General features: G+C 38.6%; 1 protein-coding gene across 1 annotated transcript; it reads right to left on the bottom strand.

Moving 5' to 3' along the window:
• Positions 1 to 40: 40 nt before the first annotated feature.
• Positions 41 to 19,775, bottom strand: jak3 (Janus kinase 3 (a protein tyrosine kinase, leukocyte)). Its single transcript, XM_006792010.3, has 24 exons — positions 19,677 to 19,775; positions 15,278 to 15,475; positions 15,075 to 15,192; positions 14,252 to 14,369; positions 13,648 to 13,793; positions 13,265 to 13,562; positions 13,012 to 13,149; positions 11,727 to 11,884; positions 11,467 to 11,578; positions 11,119 to 11,299; positions 10,183 to 10,307; positions 8,341 to 8,472; positions 8,173 to 8,260; positions 7,786 to 7,910; positions 7,388 to 7,526; positions 7,020 to 7,171; positions 6,446 to 6,596; positions 4,038 to 4,165; positions 3,680 to 3,869; positions 3,237 to 3,361; positions 1,286 to 1,458; positions 865 to 982; positions 665 to 778; positions 41 to 472 (listed from the first exon to the last, which is right to left on the bottom strand). The coding sequence occupies exons 2-24, from the start codon at positions 15,468 to 15,470 to the stop codon at positions 353 to 355; spliced, it is 3,342 nt and encodes a 1,113-aa protein (XP_006792073.2). The 5' UTR covers positions 15,471 to 15,475; positions 19,677 to 19,775; the 3' UTR covers positions 41 to 352.
• Positions 19,776 to 21,320: the final 1,545 nt, after the last annotated feature.

Raw genomic sequence — 21,320 nt, forward strand, 5'->3', positions numbered from 1 at the left:
CGAAACACTTACAACCCCCCCCCCCCCCCCCCCCCCCCGCCAAAAAAAAAAAAAAAACTAGCAGTCTCTACAAACCATTAAATCTCTGCAAAAAGTTCAGATTGAAAACTGTTCTTGCTCAAGCTGCTGAAAAAATATAAAATATAAAAATATAATAACCTAGGCTTTGCTGTGATATCAACTTAAAAGAGCCTAAGTAGAGCTTATCAGAACCAGTGTACCCTGAGATCTATCATAAATAAGTCAGCCTGCACATACTCCCATAATTGGATGTTCACTCCCGAGAGCTTGAACATGTACTCATTTAAACTTGATTTCCTTTTGAACAAAGAGTAAGTATCTTGTATCCTTGTCAGCCTTTAGAGTTCTCTCTTTCATCCTGGATCATAGTTTCAATTTGGTTTCCAAGGTTGGAGAAACATGGACGCTCATCAAAGTCATGTGCCCAGCACTGCCTCATCAAAAGGTACACCTGGCATTACAATGAAAGTAATATGAGCAAGGATAAACATTGTGGAATAAAAGGATAGAAGGGAAATTACTTTATTGCTGATGTAAGACAGATAAGAAAGCCGTTTCTCCAAAGGTCTGATTGACTTACAATAGCAAAGATCAAAAAGTATTCAGAAAAAACTACAGTTTCGACCGCACAGAGCAAACGTACCTTGGGCGGGCAGTTTAAAGGTGGTGGTAACCTCCAGTTACCTTTCAGTAGATTTGCCAGATGCACTGAAATGGATGTACCCAGCACGTTGTGCCCAATCTCCTGCATATAAAGCTGAAACAAAACAGTAAGCCATGGGAATCTATATTTAAGCTGAAGCATTTTCCAGACACATTTGAAACAATAGTACATTTTCTTACTCTTTTTGGATTGAAACTTATATCACAGTAAGAGAAGATTTCATGAAGAACAACCCCGAAACTCCAGACATCTGATTTTTGGGAGAATCTGGACTCAGTGATGGACTCTGGGGCATACCTGCAGTAAATGCATGACCATTAGAGCACAAAATAATCCTGAGTAATGGGGCAACTGTGATCTTCAAGCAGAGGAAATCTATCTCATAGCTTATGCTTCACTTTTCAACATTACATATTCTTTTCTGAGAAGCATTTCTTTTAAAAAATAAGCACCGTCTCATGTTTGGTTTTATTCGTGTCTTTCATTTAGTCATATTAGGAAGTATTTACAGCTAGTAACCACACCATCGACACAAGAAAGTAGCTGATTCATTGAAAAGCAGTTATTAGATTTTTATTGGTGAAACTAGTGGAAATCTACCAGAAGATGGGGCTCTCTCCTGGTTGGGTGACACGGTAGTAGTCCTTATTATGTGGAATGACCTTGGTCAGCCCAAAATCAGCGATTTTTACCAGCGTCTCACTGGCTACAAGGATATTTCGGGCTGCAAGGTCTCGGTGCACATAACGCAGGCTCTGCAGGTACTCCATTCCCTGACAGGATTAGAAACAAACGAAAGACACTTTTATTTTTAGCTCTGTCAATCTCCCTCTGTGTTTTAAGTTTTTTTTTTTTTTTTAAGATTTGCAACACGTAGAACTGTGGAAAGTCTATGTATTTGTGTGTGTCTGTGGGGGAAATATAATAAGCTATGTGGTATTAGAAGGTAAATATTTTTAGCTATTAATTCTTCTTATCACCTTCTAATACAACTCTAAAACGTGCGTCATCGTTACACAGCAGATAAGAATAAACTGCCAAAACTGAACCGGTCCACACAGCAGAGAGAAATATTCTGCATTACACACACACACACACACACACACACACACACACACACACACACACACACACACACACACGTCAGGTGCACAAACAGGTGAGTAAAATCTTTATGACTTGAGTCTTGTGACTGCCACATGTGCAATAAGCTTAATAAGCTTACATCCAAATATGAGCGTTTTACCTAAATATATTTATTATTTGTATGTAGAAAATATACATGGGGTAACTCAGTTCCCTTTTGCAACAAAGGTAGAGTAAAATTACTGTTTAATACTAATGTCTAACTGCTACAGCTAGCAATAAGCCAAAGAGCCTCCATCTGCTGTTGGAATAATATGACTGCACGCTCAGATGTTTGACCAATCACGATGAGGGGCAACAATATCCAAAGTGTTCAAAATGTATGAGGACATTTGTGAGAATGATCACTCAGATGAGGCCGAAAGGTTTTATCTACCCATCAATTTGTGCTCTTTTTATTAGCTGGTAGCTAGCATTAAAATAAAAAATCATGTTTTCTTGTTATTGGGATACGTATGTGCTCGCAGCTCATTTTGAAAAATGCACCATTTATAGTGACTGGTGAGTACTATGTAAGATTATTTGACCACAATACTTGGCTTATTTAAAGAAAAAATCAGAACAATTTGGTATTTGAAGTGTTTGAGCGCCTTTATTTTTCTATTTTTGTGCATTTGGCAGGGGATGTCTGCCTTTTGTAACACGGTGTGCTGCAACCCCCCAAAGTCCCGTGGCCTTGTCCACACACACATACAAAAGTATTTTAGACGTCTTTGATGTAAATTAAACAGCAATGAAACATCCATTCTATAACATCTTACGACTTGTTTGGGGCAATCGTGGCTCAAGAGTTGGGAGTTCGCCTTGTAATTGGAAGGTTGCCGGTTCGAGCCCCGGCTTGGACAGTTTCGGTCGTTGTGTCCTTGGGCAAGACACTTCACCCGTTGCCTACTGGTGGTGGTCAGAGGGCCCGGAGGCGCCAGTGTCCGGCAGCCTCGCCTCTGTCAGTGCACCCCAGGGTAGCTGTGGCTACAATGTAGTTTGCCATCACCAGTGTGTGAATGGGTGGATGACTGAACGTGTAAAGTGCTTTGGGGTCCTTAGGGACTAGTAAAGCGCTATACAAATACAGGCCATTTACCATTGTTTTCTTGTGTATTTAGTAAAACGTGAGCACTGGTTCAGGAATGGCCTCACATATGTCGCATCAATTTTCAGATCCTGCCCAATCAGATCTGTAATCCTGCTGCATCACAGGCAGCTTTAAATCCTGCTGGTTTACACTTGCTTGGGAAGACATGTTTATCATCTTTATCAAAAGCAGCTGGTCAAGCACACGTTAAAGCAAAAGACTTTCAAGTCATAGAATGTGCAGTCGATACTCATTTATGATTGTGTGGGAAAGCAATTAATTCCTGTCCATATAACAGAGGTCATATTTTTAACATTTTGCAAGCTCACGCACCTTACAAATCTGAGAAGCAAATAGTAACATCCGCCTGGTGTTGACGTTGTGTTTGTTCTTCTCTAAGTAGCCAATAAGGCTGCCATAGGGCAGGTACTCCATCACTAGACTCATGCTGAGGCGACCTGTGAACAGACAAGCCATGACGTTGTTCATCAGATAATGTCCTTTCAAATCTTTGTCACTGAAACACAGAGACGTGTGAGTTTCATGCTTTAAGAGGAAATTGGTAAGTGCAACGAGCTCTTTTGCTTGGTTCACTTACATCTACACCTTTTACAAAAAAGTCATACAAGTCACCTTAAACATGTTTTTGAAGTGGCACAGCAATCCTTAATGAGTTCACATTAACACATTTATAAAACAGGAAAGGGAGAGCTAAGAGTTTTACAGTCTAAGCAGGGGGCAGATCATTTTATTATTGTTTGGGGGTTTTTTTTTACCCATGCTGTAGCAGACTCCCTTGTATTTGACGATGTAGTCGCAGTGTAAGACGTGGAGGGTGTTGACCTCCTTTTGGAAGTCCTCCAGGTTTGACTGCTTGTTGGACTGCAGCTTCTTCACAGCCACCAGCTCACCAGTGTTATCACCCAGCGGGTCATAACGGCAAAGCTCCACGCTGCCAAAGTTCCCCTGCAAATGTGTTAAGTCACAGATAAAAACTGAAGTTAAAGTAGATGCATGAAAGAGACAGATAAAGAATAAGCACAAATAGTAGGTCCTGCTTGTGTAGCATAACATCAGCTTGACATATTTATTTAGTTTAAAGCTTCTGTCCATTATATGTCGCTTCACACTTACTTTTCCCAGAGGGGAGATGTAGCGCAAGTATCTCTCCTCAAACAATGTCTGGTCGTGCTGAGGGTGGCTGTAAGATCTGCACACGGGGCTCTGTGTGACAGGTTCGGTAGCGTGAAGTATCACATAGTCTGGCAAAAAACAAGGCAAAATTAGCAATCAGTAGCATTTTCACTTCAGTCAATCTCAGCGTAATACCTAAAAAATCATCCATTTGGAAAACAGCTATTGGTAGCAACAGTAGTCTGTTTAACAGCTACCCCTGGACGAATCGCACAGACACACAAACACAAGGACAAAAAAAGATTTCTCTTTGCTATTTTATCATTTACATTTAAAAGGTTCACTGTACTACTGTATATTAGAGCATTTTTTGAAATGCACTTACTTATATTGTGTTATCTCAGAGCTTCCCAAAGTGTGGTATGAAAAGGAAAAAAACCCCCACAAAAAACACTTGGACACTGCTAGCATAATGGACAGGTTTTTGACGGAGCGCCCACACAAACGCAAGGCAGGAGATGAAGCATCGCTGAATATGTTTCCAAACCAACTTCATTCTAAGCCAAAGACTAGAAAATATGGTGAAGCAAATTTTCCCTTTGGTTTCACCTGCACAAGTGCCGAGGTAGGTCTTCCCTGCAGAATTGGTTTTCCCTGCGTCGGGAGCAGCGCTGGGCTCTCCAAATCACTGACAAACAGTATCCCACATTCTTGATTCTTAGTTCACAAACACTTGTTGTAATGAGTAACTACTCCTGACATTTCGGAGATGTTAGCTCTTTATACAGTAAAGTTACAGCGGGATAGAAATAATATCAGGCTGATCCTGCCACAATTTGTTCCCCCGGTTCAAATCACAGACAAACAGTATCCCACAGCTGTTTATGTTTTTGAACCCATTTTGCACAGAGAGACATTTTTGAAAAATGTATTGATAGCAATATTGAATATTATTACACAGGAACAAAACAACTACACGTAAAATAATCACACCGTGACGCCTCTGCCTTTCTAAATGGAGGGACAGTAACTGCGTGTGTATGTAAGCGTGTAAAAACTGAAGATAATCAGGGACAAAATACTGTTAATCTATCTGCCATTCTGCAATTCTTATCTTATCTTATCTTATGTAAACAATAATGTGTGCACAGCGTGACGTGAAAAAAGGCACATACCTTTGACGTTGCAGGACAAACTCTGTATTGCTCGTCCACACGTAAACGCAAAAAAGGAGTTTTTAAAAAATCTCCATTTTTGGTGATTTGAAACGCTGTTTATGTGCGGACGAAAGGCCCAAACGCATAGAAACAGCTGCGTTTTCAAAAATACCCGTGTAGGTGTGGACGTAGTGTAATAGTGGGGGGGACGAACATTTTTCTTGTAAAACAAAGGGGGGCCTAGCAAAAAAAGTTTGGGAACCACTGTGTTATCTGGACTGAATACACCTGTGTGTTCTTGTTGCTTTAAATGATTCATACTTGCTCTTTATAGAACTCATCAGAATGTTCACACTGAACATATGTGCATGTGTGTGAACCGGTCCCTCTCCTCTTTAGTCCAAAGGTTAGGGTGCGCGTGTTTTGCGAAAAAGAATTTCAAAGTCTGTTTTAAATGATCTCTGATCCAGAGAAGACGATGATCCGGGGTCATGTTCACGTATGACTTTCTTTTTTATAGAGTTGCATGACAGAGTTAATTGTGTTTTACACACAGCGATTTCTGGAGATGTCCCTGAGCCCGTGCAGTTATTTCAATGAAAGAATGATGCCTGTTCTTATGCAGTACCACATGATCATTGGCATCCAATATTCATTTTAGGCCTTGTCACTTGCACACAGAGATTTCTCCAGATTCTCTGAAACTTCTCATATGATGACATATTCAAAGTCTTTGCAATTCTATATTGAGGAACATTATTCTGAAATTGACCCATAATTTGTAGAGGTATTTTTTTGCAGAATTGGTGAACCTTCGCCCATCTTTACTTCAGAGAAACGTTACCTCTTTAGGATGCTCTTCTTTATTAGCGCTGACTTTTGTCACTTGCATTCCAAAATGTTTGAGATTTTTGGCTGCCATCAAACTCTAAATCAGCTCATATCTTTCATGAAGTAATACAGTGTCTCACTTTAAACATCAGTTATGTTTTCTATGTTCTATTCTGAATAAAATATGGGTTTATAAGATTTGCAAATCATGGATTCTGTTTTTATTTACATTTCATAAAACACCATCATTTGTTATCTATGTCTGCTTTTCTAAGGATTATATCCGATACAAAAAGTTAGTCAAAGTATTCTGGTATTAACTGAATTAATTTTATTTATCTAATTAATTTATGTTTTAAAGGACAAATTTAACATGTATGTGTCAGCTGATTACCAGAACAGTATGATACGCATCTTTACCTGAAGTGATGAGACTGTTGAGTTGACGGATAATACTGCGACATGAAGGTCTGAAGTCTGCCTGGTAGTCCATACACTGACTGATCAGATCTGCTAGCTCTGTCCACTGAGAGGGAGGCAGCTGCTGGAAACTCTCATAAAACTGCTTCTTCTGCAAAAAAAAACAAAACAAAAAAAACCACAACACATTTAGCACCACATAGCACCATTTAATGTTTGTACAACTATTTTTCTAACGACTGAAAATTCACAGAAAAGGAAGTGCAATTTTCATGTAATCTACACAGTATTCTCAGTAGTCTTTTCACAGTGTTGCATTTTATTTACATCAAATTGAAAAGTTAATATAATATTCTGAACTGCATCTGTTTTTCTGCATGCTGAACTTTATAAACCAAAACCAGAGCTACAACTCACACACAGAGTCCTCTAGTTTAGGCATTTTCTGCAATTGTTGCATAACAGCAATGAGCTTTGAGTGATCATGTAACACTGACCCAGACAGCTAAAAAGTTTAGAGTGTTTAAAGCCTTCCAAAACCACAAACTGCAGATCAGGGAATACGATGATCTACCTGATCTAGGTTCCAGCCTCGTAGCAGGGAGTTTCCATTGTTAAAGATTTCCCACACTGTGGCGCCAAAGCTCCATTTATCACACTCAAGGGTCAGTTTTTCTGGAGCGTCCAACACCTCGGGGGCCACCCAGGGGATCCTGTCCAGAATGACTGGAGAAACGACAACTCTATTAATTAAGTTTCTTCGTCTATTTGTTTGTTTGGCTATAAGTTAGCAGCTAAAAGTATCCTTTATTTTGTAAGGCATGTTAATGTGTATAAAATAAAATGAATAAAGCTAGAATTGGTTACCATTGCATAAAAAATGCTGATACATACATTACAGTAAATAATCAGTCAATTTAAATTAAAAAAAAAAGGCTTTACCATCTTTGCCCACCATGGCCATACTGATGCCCGGATCACTCAGCTTAATGAAAGGAGAGCTCCCCTGAGAGGGGTCACCTTCTCTGGCCAGCAGCAGATTTTTGGCACAGATATTTCCATGAACAATGTTCTTCTCTTCCTGTACGAGGGTTACATGTGATTTTAGCAACTACATTTCAAAGTAAGCAGGACAGAAAAATACCTGTTTGCTTGTTTAGTGTTATTAGGAAACACTTCATCCTTTGCATTAATTCTACTGTTCACAGCAGTTATGTATTTTAAAATACCTGGTAAAACATGACATTTTAAATAACATTTATTTGCACATCATGCAATCTACAGTCAGGCCTGCTCTAGGCTGCCTTCTTCTCATTTCCACATCGGTAAATCTTCCTTACCAGGAAGTTGAGGGCTGATGCGAGCTGTTTGGCTACGTCAAGTTTCCAGCTCACTGATACAGATCTCCCCCTTTTCAAGTAAAGGTCAAGGGCCCCGTACTTGACATACTCCTGCACCATGATGTCTGAAAGGCACAACAAGGTTTGTTTCAACAGCTGTACTTCAAACCAAAACACAGAGCGCTCACTCGCAGAGCAGCGCCTGAGCTAGGGCCACATGATGAGACAAAGTTAACCAAAAAACTGTCAACTACTTGTGTCAGTCGAAACACTGATTGCACAACATTCAGCAACACAACATTCAGCTTTACCGGGCTTACTAGCAAACAGCAATACACAAAACAACAAAAACAGTCAATGCGATCATGGAACTTAGTTTTAACTCACTCTTTGCTCCGTGAACACTAACACCGTATACAAGGAGCAGGTGTCTGTGTGCAATCTGACTCATCAGGCTGGCAGCTTCAAAGAATGACTGAAATGGTCAAAAAGCATGTGTTAATCATAAGAAACAAATACATTTAAAAAAAAATACTTAGGTATGTATAAAGTCACCTCCCAGCAGTTCTTGTGAGTCGCATCGAGCTCTTTCAGCAGAACTTCGGTCACACGTTTCTCCCCGTCATGAATGTCGATTTTTTTGCCTTTAAAGATTCGAGTGAAAGAGCCCTTTCCGAGGCTTTCGTCCTGATCGGGAAAGTATCCATCATAAACAACATTATAGCTCAGCGATTCTTTTTAGATTACCGTGGCTATAGCGTCACAGTAGCAGCATTAGCAGTATTTGTTAGTGCCACAGCGTTATTCATATAAAGAGACACAACTGTAGCTGTAATGGAGGTATGAGCAGTTGTAGAAGAAGCAGGGGCAGACAATCACAATAAAGGGTGCCAGCTCTTGTTCTTCATTCAGCTTCTTAAGGGTCACTACAGCAAATCATCTGCTTTTATTTAACCGTATCCTCAGCATCCTCTTCTGTCACGCCAACCCTCTTCATGTCCTCCTTCACTACATCCATGAGCCTCCTCTGAGGTCTTCCTCTTTTCCACCTGCCTGGCAGCTCCATTTCAACATAATTTGTCCAATATAGCAACGATCTCTCCTCTGATGCCCAAACCATCTAAACCTGAGTTGTCCTTCTAAAATACCAGTTTCTAATTTTATCCATCTTGGTCACTCCAAGCAGAAATCTTTAGCTCCACGTCCTGTCTTATGTCCGTGCCACTGTCTGTATTGAAACTCTTCTAGCGTCACTACCTCTGCTCCTCAGAGCTTCACTGTTACACCTACCCTGTTCTCATTCACACACATGTATTCTGTCTTACTTCTACTGACTTTCATTCCTCTTCTCTCCATTGCACACCCCAATGTCTCCAGACTCTTTTCCACCTCTCCCCACTCTCACTACAGATCACAATATCATCTGCAAACATCATAATTTATAGAGACTCCTGCCTGATCTCATCTGTCAAGCTGTATATCACCATAGCAAACAATAAGGGGGTCTGAGCCGATCCCTTATATAATCTCACCCTCACCATGAACCCATCTATCACCTGGGTTCATCTATCATAACTGCACACTTCACCACTGTCTCACAGTCCTATTACACCATCCTTACATATTTCTGACTTCCTTGTGCACTATCACAATTACTCTTTTGGCACCCTATCACATGCTTTCTCTCTCTATAGATAGATATCTAAATTCAGGACAGTTTCACAGGGTACATAGGTGCTATGCAAGTCTTTGCAAATCTTGTTGCAGTTATGAAATATCAAAAACACATGGAAGCTGTAATACAGGTACTGCTCATGTCAGAAAGGAATGAGTTAAGGTAATAAACAATTAAAAATTACAATTCAAAGAAAAGTAACCAACAACTATTCCATATCCATGTTCATCTAGTTTGTTTGTGAAAGGTGCAGGAGGAACCACTGGAGATGTGGTTGACATCATAGCCATAGCATTGTTTGGATTCCCAGAATCCCTCTCTCTACATGGGGCTGAAGAGCTACCCCAATAGAACAATGCAGGAAAATAAATCCAAAATGAAGGATAGCAGCTGGGGGAAGAGGGCTGCTGTTGCCTACCTCTGAGTTAACATTAATTTTTCAATAGAAATTTAATGATGCAGATAGTTTATAAATACTTGCCGTTTACTGTTTAAAAAATGAGTTCACCACTATAGGTATGCACCACTTCTCGTCCAAAGCTAGCAAGCAAGAAATGCCTGTTATGTTAGGATAAAGGTATATTTTTCATTAATGCTCCTGCTCTGCTTTCACTAAAAAAGGAGTAGATGGAAAAAGAAGAAAACAAATAGAAGACGTTTTGTACTGACAGTCATCAGAGGTACCAACTGGCCTGATTGGCACAACATGCAGATCAACTTACGCAGCTCAGGTCCTCATATTTGATCATATGAAACTGGATGTGACTGAATTTGTTCCTTTCGGTTGTTGGAGAGCCTGGAGCTTCTACAGAGCTGCAGTTGCGTATGATGATCAAATTTGTGAGCTCTTTAAAAACAGCAGAAAACATAATATTTGTTATAAAATCTTCAATCTTTCAGACATATATTACCTCAAACAAGAATTGAATGTTGATGAGTGCACAGAAAACTGTAGATTTGACAGTACATGTGTCCTAGTAATGTTTTTTTCTATATCCTTGATGTAGTTCAGAATACTGAATGTGACAGTTACACATTGTAACCATGTGGATGTTCATTTGTTTCTACTGATACAATTGATAGCTTTGAGTAGAAATGCACAGATTAATTGAAACAATAAAACTTAGATTATAAGACAACTGTAATATGACAATTTCATATTAAAAAAAAATCAGAACAGTATGTACTCTATTGCGAAAATTGGCATGCAGTTGATACAAATATGTAATCACACTTTGATTTTCCTGTAACAGACCCGTCAAAAAATATGGACATAACCTGCTGCTCTTAACAGCAAAGTCTTAAAGTGCCATTAATCTGCACTGTTTCTAATGGCCAGCAGGTGGCAGCTCCTCTGTGAAAGAAGTTGTACTAAAGGATACTCTTGGTAGTTGGCTCTGAACTTATTTTGGCAAGTACTTTTTATGTCTCTTTTTCACTAGTGAAAACAAGCATCCCAGTTGTCACAGTGTTTACTCACTGCGCCTAGCTAACTAGATAAGCTAGCTTATTAATTTAGCCTCTTGGTAGTCATGGTGCTGAATTTCAGGAACTAGATGGCCAAAATGAAGTATCAGGGTCACATCTCTCTGTGTGGTTGCCCTTGTATTTTTGGCGATCAAGGCAGATAATGTAATCTGTAGCTTGAGGAAACATACCTTTGGGTCGGGGTGGACAGCAGCAGGTTAACTTGACAGGTACTTCAGCCAGCAGGAGCTTATTGTGTTGATAGTGGCTGGTAAGCTCTCTCAAGCTGGAAAATGATTTCTGGACACCAAAGAGACTGTAGTGCTCATTTTTATTAATGAGACAGTCTTTATAATCAAGTCCAAGTGGAGTCTGCAAAAATAAGAGGGTGATTTTTGATCAGAAGGAAGAATCCAAACACTTAAGTCAAAATGTAAGCCATGGGAAACACTCTTGCACATCGGATTGAGTAGATGCTTCTTTAACATGAAGTGGGTGACAAAAAACATTTAAACAAAGGTTTTTGTCTATATCTGTACCTGAACACAAACAGTGAGGAAAAAGTTGTCATAGTTCTTCGGACTCTGCCGCAGAAGGAAGGTACCACCTTTGTATCCTGACTTTTTCAATTTGTTGACTGCAAACTCTGATCTGCTCAAACAGCATAAAAACAAATCAGAATATATCTATATATATGTGTGTGTGTGTGTGTGTGTGTGTGTGTGTGTGTGTGTGTGTGTGTGTGTGTGTGTGTGTATAAAAGCTGGCGTCTGATTAAGTAATGATTAAATTGACGCACGTTATTGGGCCATGACAATGGTTTTTAATTCCCTCCAGGATACTTGGCGGAGCAATGTCTTGGCAGAAGAAGTGGCTTGAGTCTGTGGTCAGTCTGAAGTAGCCATCAACAAGTGACACAAACGAAAGTGCCTTTTTGAGACTCTGGAACTTGACTTCCTGTAATGAAAGTAGTCACACACAAAAAAAGTTATTCTCCTGTTAGTCTCCTGTTGCATTACTGGACCACTTAGGGGACTAAGTTAGGTTTTCAAACTCCCGTTCTGACCGATGCTATGTGTACCGTGGAGTCTTACCATGGACTTCCCACATCACATTATGGATCAAACCTAGCCAACATTTATCCTGAGAACCATCAGTAGTCACGGGAGTTAGGCCTCTGGCTATGAACCATTTGTAGGCAGACATTTATTACTCACTGCACACCCTGCTTGCCGCATTTGGCCCTCTGTGTTCTTGTCCTCTTCTCTAGTTTTAGTTTTAAGTTAAAGGACCATTGTTTGACAGCGTCAGCAAGCATTACAACACTGAATAACCACCAAGTGTTTGCTTAGTCATGGTAGAAAAATACTTCCAAATTAAAAGTTGAACCAGTGTCTGGGGTGTTACAATGATGCTCAGTCAAGTTACTCCTCAAATGTTGCCTGGACACCGTTGTTAGACTTTCTAATGCTCTAGTTCTAGTGCTCTCAACTATCTCTCTATTAATTAATTTCAACTAAGCAAAATTTGAAAGCCTTCTTGAAAAAAGAATGAGAAGGGGAAAAAAGCATTTTTCAGTGGTGATGGAAACTTGATGTCTCACACTTTTGGGTCCACCACTTGTCCTAACTCGTTAACTGACTTCCTATAGACATAACAGCTTTCCTGACATCACAGAAAGAATGGGGATAATTGTAAGACTCCAACACATTAACTTCACCAGAGATGGTCTGGGTAGAATTCTATTCAACATACAAACATCACCAACATCGGTCCTTCTATGATTAAAGGTTTGGTGTTATGCCATGACCAGTTTTGGCCAGATGGTACAAATTTGCAACTTTTCCACCTCAGCAAGCCAAATGTCATCCAGAACAGGGAGCTTTGGAGAAGCAATACAAAAGTGGATACAGTTGCCCGAGGACACTAATTTGATGCAAATAGCTTTTAAATTGTTCATATTTACATCCAAACAGTAAAATAGTTACTAGAACAATATATATATATATATATATATATATATATACATATACATACATATATATATTGCAATGGTTTAAGTGTAAAATATGTTGTTTTTTTACCAAGCAGCTGTCATCCTTTCGTGTTATAGTCACCATCCTGCTGTCTTGGGGAACCTGCTCATGGCATACCCGCTGTATACTGATGTCAATGATTTCTTGGAAATCACAGAAGGTCTGCCACTCAACTCTTGACAAAACCTATCAACAAAATAGCATTTTGATCTGTTTAGTAGCATAGTAGAGATATTAAAGCAGGAAAATGATAGCAGTTAACCAACTACAAACTAAACTCGATCTTCTTCAGTCATCTTACCTGGCTGTTATTGATACTTCCAGCGGTTTGGATTCCTGTTTCCCCTGTGACCCGCACAAGAGAGAAGTCTGACGTTGGATGGGAGGAAGAATAATTCACTTGGAAGGTTTCCGTTCCAACAGAAGGCTCAATGCCAGACAGCTCAATCAGGTACTTGAGTTTCAGGGTGCACTCATCTACGGAGCAGTTGCCGAGCTTCTTTAAGAAACGCTTGAGGGTATTTCTAATTCGGTAGCGGTCCAGCCGGTTTCGTTTCTGGATGTCATGGCGATGTGACATGGGAAGGCAGGATTTGTAGCTAAAGAGGAATAATATTTGGTGTAATGACTGCAAACTGGAATGGATTGTTGTATAAGCAATGATACAGTCTCAACTGTAAATACCTGACAGTCTTGCAGAGCTCTCTAACACTCTGGTTGCGCTCCTTGGCCATTCTCCACAAGTCGAGCACTGCAAGGCCAAGGCATTCCTCCTGAAGAGTCAATGGTGGGGCTATGCCTGCCTTACTTTCAATGAAGTCATTTCGAAGCTAAACACCAAAAGAAATCAATTGGACTTATTATAGTCACATCTACTAGTATAACAAGCATGCAGTTTTTTTGTGGCCACAACTTGTGTTACATTGTGCAGTAGTACATTAATCTATCAGTTTTACAAAAAGGAAAACTGATAGACACCTCAAAGCAACAAAGACAGTACATGGTTGGTTAAAGTTTTGCTAATGAATTAAATTGAAGAATCTCATGGAATCGCACCATTTTCAATAATAGAAATTGTAAATATTTCATCTTACTGGAAATCGGTACTTAAAATAGAAAAACATTTATCTAATCACTTTCTATCAGTCTCGACTTAATTCTTAAAATTAAAATAAAATAACGAATTTCATAAAGTATAACATAATTTAAATTAATTATGTTAATTAATTAAAATATTTATTTAATATGTTTGAAAATAATAAAATAATATGATTATTTAGTACTTTACCTGGGCAAAAAGATAGTCAATGACACTGTAGTCGAGTACTGGACTGATTCTGTCTCTAGTCAAACTGTAGCGGTATGAAGATCTTGGTTCTTGCCCAAACCAATTTCCAAAGAAGAACCTTCAAACACAAAAGAACTCCATTACATATCAAATCATATAAAACTAACCTTTACATCAGGATCCATTAAAAACCTTTCAACTAGTACTCCAAACTCTAATTATTTATAGCAACATTCTAAGTATAAGGAGTTGATGCACTAAGAATTCATCAAATGAAAGAATATTCAATAGCCACTTTATCTGTCTGTCACTTTATCTTCTGTTGTCAAACTTTGGTGAGCTCTTGTGGCATCAGTTTCCTGTTCTTAGCTAACAGGAGTGGCACCCGGTTCAGAGATTTTCTTCTGTGTCTTGGTTGTAATGCAGTTGCTTGAGTTATCGTTGTCTTCCTATCAGCTCAAAGCACTTTGGCTATTCTTCTCTGACCTCTGACATCAAGAAGTCCTTTTCACCCAGAGAACTTTGACTCATTGGTTATTTATTTCTTTTTCAGACCATTCTTTGCAAACACTAGCAATGACTGTGTGGGGTAGATCCCAGTAGAGCAGTTTTATAAATACTCCGTCTGGTACAAACAGCTATATTGTGTTCAAAGTCACTTAAATCACATTTCTTCCCCATTCTGACGTTTGGGTTGAACTTCAGCAAGTTGTTTTAACCGTGTCTACATGCCAAACTGCGCATTAACAAGCATTTGAAAAGTTGAATTTGAATCTTAAATATATATATTTTTTCTCATCAAATAAGGCATTTTGACACCCACCTGACTCTGAAATGGACTTTTAAGTTTTCATCAGTGTCAAACATGTGAGAAGGAGGATACCAAAATGAGAGGTCTTCAGATGCCAAACCAAATAGACTTAGGTATACCGGCAAGATTCCTGGAGGGAAAAAAAGCCTCACAATAATGAATATAGCTGACAAAAATTAGTGACTCACATAATACATAATGCATTACAGTCTTACCACATTTCTTCCCTGCTTGGATGCAGACATTTTCAGCAGATATTTGTCCAGATGTGATCTGTAATGTTGTTGCTTCCTTTCTGACAGGGAAGAAGTTGACTTGTAAATTATGAACATTGCTTGAACTGGACCTCTGGCTGCCTCCGCGGTCTCTGATCACCAGAGGAGTTGACTCTTCCTCGCTGAGATCCATGGTTACTTCAGAAAATAAAGCCAACAGATAAACATCAGAAAATGTATTTAGAGGCAGTCAGGTGACCTTTTTTAATATTAACTTACACTGAAAATCAGAAATCCTTGGAATAACTTGAACATTTTATGTTCTGACATGGAAGGTTCAATTTTGACTTGATTGGCTGAAGTGTTGACATAAGTGTAAAAAAAATGGAGAGTTAAATAACTAATGCTGAATAACTGAGTTGTTTTCCAACTGTTTTTTGTTGTACGCGTACAGTGACAATAAAAGGTTATTCTGTTCTTGTGACTTCCACAAAGCTTGACTTCATCCATTTTAGATTAGTAATGTCTGACTGAGTCATTGAGTCAGGAACTGTTTCATTGAATTGTTTTTCACAGGTCTAGCTTCTTATTTAGTCTGTTCTTGGTTTCCTGTCTGTTCTTGTCTCATCTGTGTTTTGTCCTTTGTTTCATGTGGCTGTAGCTCAGGTGGCAGAGCAGGTCAGCCACTAATCAGAAGATCGGTGGTTCGATCCCACGCTGCCTCCTGGCTGCATGCTAAATATCCTTGGGCAAGATACTAACCAGAGGGCCCGGTGGCGCCAGTGTCCGGCAGCCTCGCCTCTGTCAGTGCGCCCCAGGGCAGCTGTGGCTACAACGTAGCTTGCCATTGCCAGTGTGTGAATGTGTGTGTGAATGACTGAATGTAGCGTAAAGCGCTTTGGGGTCCTTAGGGACTGAGTGAAGCGCTAAACAAATGCAGGCCATTTGCCATTTACCATGTGTGCATCAGGCTTACGTTCAGTTTAACTTTTCTTGTCTCCTCCCCTGTAATCAGTGTTTCCTTTTCCCTTGTTACTCGGTGTGCATATATTATCTCAGTCTCCCTTTATTGCATCGTCCCTCATACCTACATGCTGTGTGGTTCAGGTTCAGAGGGATTTTTTTCTGTTTCTGAAGTCCTGCATTGTAGGTTCCAAATCTGGCTGCTCGCACAGCACGTACATGACAAGGGAGTGATTCAGCTCTATGAAACCCCTTTGACTCAGGAAAAAAAAACTAGATTATTGTTACAAGGTGTTATTGTATCACAGTAGTGTTTACAGTATATGCTTATGACTCGTCGTGTCATAAGAATCAGTGTCATGGCTCAAATCGGGTTTTAAGGTACCTTGGTGCATTACGACATGGTTTCAGACGCCTGGAAAAGCCCCAAATACTTAATAATTAAAATCTTGGACAAAAACCAAAGAAATGTTTCATATCCTATTTCCCAAATGTATGTATATAAATGCTGACTGGGATGTGTTGGAAAGACTGTTTACAAAGACCACTGGATTTTCTTGCTAACTGTATAGGAATTTGTGACCTTAAACAACATAAATTAGGAGGAAAGTCACAGGAGGGTGTAGTCCTAAGTTGTTTTCTTGATTAGTCAGGTCCTTCATAGATTCATTAGTGCTGAGGAATAATGGGTGTGTTAGTGGGAGACTGTGAGGTAACAAAAAGCCATGCATCAGGCAGTACCCACGTATACATTAATGTCAAAGGTCTTCTTTTGACAAAACAGACCTGTACCTACCTCGTCTGTGTCAACAAAAGACATAGCATACTTTTATATTTGTTATACTTATGTTACCTGTGAATCTAACTGTTTTTTTCTCTTTTGAATTCCAATTAAGCTCCAATTATTATCTAATAGTATCTTAATTGTCCTTCTAATTCTAATACATTGCTTGTTTTGTTTCTATTGGTGATTAATGGTATTATGGTAGTGATTTTAACACTGGTTCTTATGTCAACCAGTGTGCACACTTGGGGCAGAGTGATTTATGATGGCACCTGACTTTATTGTGGAATCATGTGCATCACTATTGAGGTGCTGCACCCTTTGGCTTCTCTTTTCTTAATGTTATCTTTACCAAGATCAGTGGATGCTTTTTTTAAAATAACTTTTTAGCTTGTAACACTAATAGTGCTTTACCAGACAATTTCAGTGAAGTGTTTATGCAGTTTACCAGTGTTGGTCAAGTTACTTGAAAAAAGTAATCAGTAACTAATTACTGATTACTTCCCCGAAAGTGTAATCCCATTACTTTACTGATTACTTATTTTCAAAAGTAATTAATTACTTAGTTACTTAGTTACTTAGTTACTTTTTAAAAACACAATTTACAACCTGAATAGGTGATAAAGCGATAGATCTTTCAGCCCAATTCTACTTTTTCTACAATCCATCATACAAAATGTAATCAAATGGAAAAGTCTCTTATTAAAACTTGTTTTATTAGTTTTAATCTTTTAACTTTATGTATCAAGCAAAAATTTAACTATATGCAACATTCTCTGACTGGAAGAAATTTGCTTAATATTTAAACCTATTTTCTGCACATTCCAACACATAATTTTTTGTGTGTGTGTGTTTACACTCAGTCTTTCAAATAGATGCAAGTAAAACACAACAGAAAATAAATAAAATCAAAGACTAGCGGTCCTTTTGCTCTATTTTCACCTGTAAAGCAGGAGTGGCGTAGGCGGAGGTTTACCCTGGTGCAGGTGTGCCGCAGCGGTCAGTGGAAGAATCCGCGAGTTTCTCTGTGAGTTTCCCATTACGTCGCAGCGCACTCGGTGCTTGCTCGGAAGTTTAGGGGTTTTTTCGCTGTAAAAAGAAGTTTTCTTCCCACGCACAACGGACGCTAATGTTTTTGTCACTTTTTATGGAATCAAACTTAAAGTAAGGTCAGTACTTCCACGCTTTAAAAGCTGCATGCTCATACTCTCTCCCGCACTCGATATATTATCCATTGTTGATCTGCACACAGCTGTTGTCACGAACGTCACACTCGCTTACATCACTGTCATGAGACATTCTTGCAAAAAAATCACAGTTTTAGTAACGCAGTAACGCAGCGTTCCTACGGGAAAGTAACGGTAATCTAATTACCGTTTTTGCAATAGTAATCCCTTACTTTACTCGTTACTTGAAAAAAGTAATCGGATTACAGTAACACGTTACTGCGTTACAAGTAACGCTGCCCATCTCTGCAGTTTACTGTAGCAGTGAACTCTCTGGTGGTCTACGTAAACAATGCTTGATAAAATTACAGTGTACTATTCTGTTAGGATCAAGAACCTGTTATTTTGGTGTTTCTTAAAAATAACAAAAAATGTTTAATGTTTTGTAAAATGCTGGGAATAAACTTAAATATTGCTCTGGGCTGCAAGAAATGTCTGTATGGGAAATAATTGCAAGGATGAAAAAGAGAATAATAAAATAAAAAGAGAAAATAACATAATCTTGGAGCTGAAAAAATATTGTCCACATGCAAATATATTGCGTGATTATATATGCACAGATAAATTAGACCACCATCATGTAAGGTTTATGTCATAGATTTACATTATTGATAATAACCAACATTATTTTGTATGTTTTTCCACCAAGCTCTTTAATATAATTAATATTTTTGATCATATTTAAATTTTTGCTTAATACTTTTGCTAAAAGAGATCAAATACTGATCTGTGACAGAGAGCTCACAGGAAACATTTACCAAATATTAACAGGAAAACTATTCCTTTCAGTAGCACTCAAATTAATTAAAGGTAAGTCCTTAAATGTCAATTTGTGTTTGTAAACCTTAATGCAGGCTCCTGCTTGTATAGGATGAAGTCATATGCTATACAGTAATATGCATAACCCTGCATTCTAGATAAACATCATATACCGAATATGATGTAAACCTGGACAGACCCCATATTCAGTATTCACATCCATATAAAAGCATTCAGAAAGCTTTTGAAAAGTCAATTGTAGTTTTGCGGGGATTCCCGCCCTCAAGTGAAACTGGTTACCACGCTTTGCCGTAGCCCAAATTAACACTACGTGAGAACATGTGACTTATGTTTCGATGTAATAAGTACATTTATTTGACTTTTTCATGAATGTCTTTCAAATACTGTATATTAGGATCAATTTTAGGAATGTTTTTTTTTAAAGATCACCATAACAACTTAAGAAGGAGTCACTGTTATAGAAAAATATCCCACAATATGGACATGCTGTAAAAGCTTCTTTGAATAGCCATTTATAAAGAGCTAAAGACAGAGATTAATCCATAGATCAAACACATTCTTCATAATGTGACATAATACTTGTCAATATACAGTGGAAGTGGATGTTTCTTAGTAGGAAGTATGTAAAAATATCTTTTATACTTACAGGAATATGTGCAATCACTCGTCGGGTCGTGTATCGTCACATGCGACCATCAGAAGTCCTCATTTTGTTACTTTGTAGCCACAAACACAGAGTTACTTTTCTGACTTTTGCGCTGCGTGTCTGTCTGTGTGAGACAGGAAGTTTAAAAGGATTTCCTGATTTTCAGAAAACTCATCAACTGTTTGTCACCAGGCTGTTGTCACCCCACACATACAAACCCATACAACTTTTAATACTGAAATACTGATGTCAGAACTTGTGCAACTTCTCGTTAGAATTCACTTTTCACCATAAGGACCTATGACGCACATTACACGAGAATTAGCATATTGCTCATTCCAGCTGTCTAAATGAATAATCACTGGTTCAAATAGTGTTCAAAAAACGCCTTGTAATGCATTTCTTTTAATAAGGACCGTCACCGTTGGATGAACTTAATACATTTTGGTTACCCCAGAGTAGTGTGGCTGTTTCTCTTGGTTACCAGCAAATTAAACATACAGAATGCAACAAAATATACTGCACACATTTATGCTTCCTAGAGGATGTTGACCAAATTTATTTTCCTTCAGTCATAAGCCTATATTATTGTATTATAATGGACCCATGTTCCTCTTTCCAACCACAACCAGCAGGAAAGGTTTAGCAGAATTGCAAATATTTGATTACTTCCTCCAAAATTATGATAATCCACAGGCCTCTTTGTGTAAGTATAACCATTGTCTCATCGACAGACTTTAAAACTGCTCATCCCGAGTAGTGGGATATTTACATACACAAGATTTTGTGTATGTAAATGTGATCCATCATTAGCCTTTTATATTCTTGTCTCGGACCAAGGAGATAAGAACTATGTCTCTGATCCCTGTTATACTTTTGAACAAGAGAAATCATGTTAAATGTTGTAATGGTTGAGCACAGAAGACTCAGACTTTTTAATAATCAAAACAAATTTCCTGTACAGGGGTTGTGGGCCCTGCAGATCGACAACAGAAGAAAATTGACTGATCTAACATTACAGGAAAAGAGAAACAGCTGAAAACTGTGGTTTCCTTGTTCAGCTCTTGGGTTTCTGAGCAGTTTCCTGTTATAGCTCTGAGAAAACCATCTGGTCACAACGGCAAACATTCTAGTGTTTTAGGCAATTCTTGTAAATTCTTGTTCTTTGAAACTTTTTATTCCGACACATTTAGTATTCTTTTTTTTTTCTATAGCTGTCAATTTTCAGGTTACAGTTAACATTTAAATTAAATAAAACAGCTTTGTTAAGACTGATAAATCCAACATAAAATCCTTTCAAACCTCAGCTCCAGTAAACTGAAGCCATTGAGCCATTGCTTGGTTTGTCATCATTTCTGGAAAAAAGGTGATTCATGGGTGTTAAGCTCTGATGCATGCAGCATTCATACTGACCAGGTGGTGTTTACTGTTAGTGTAGAGGTAAGTTCTTCTAGTGTGTGCTATCAAGAGTAGTTGGGCAGGTAAGTTAAGTCAAGTAAGAGTTTATTCTTCTTAACAGGAATCCACAGAGAAGCAGGATAAAGAGAGGACTGATTGCATAACTAGGTACAATAATGTAGGCTGATGTAACAGCCTGGTCCTTAAATTCCCAGCAGGATTTGAGGAAATGATGACTCTTGTCAC

This window comes from Neolamprologus brichardi, chromosome 15 (assembly GCF_056152115.1).
Source record: "Neolamprologus brichardi isolate AB-2024 chromosome 15, ASM5615211v1, whole genome shotgun sequence".
Classification (NCBI taxonomy): Eukaryota; Metazoa; Chordata; class Actinopteri; order Cichliformes; family Cichlidae; genus Neolamprologus; species Neolamprologus brichardi.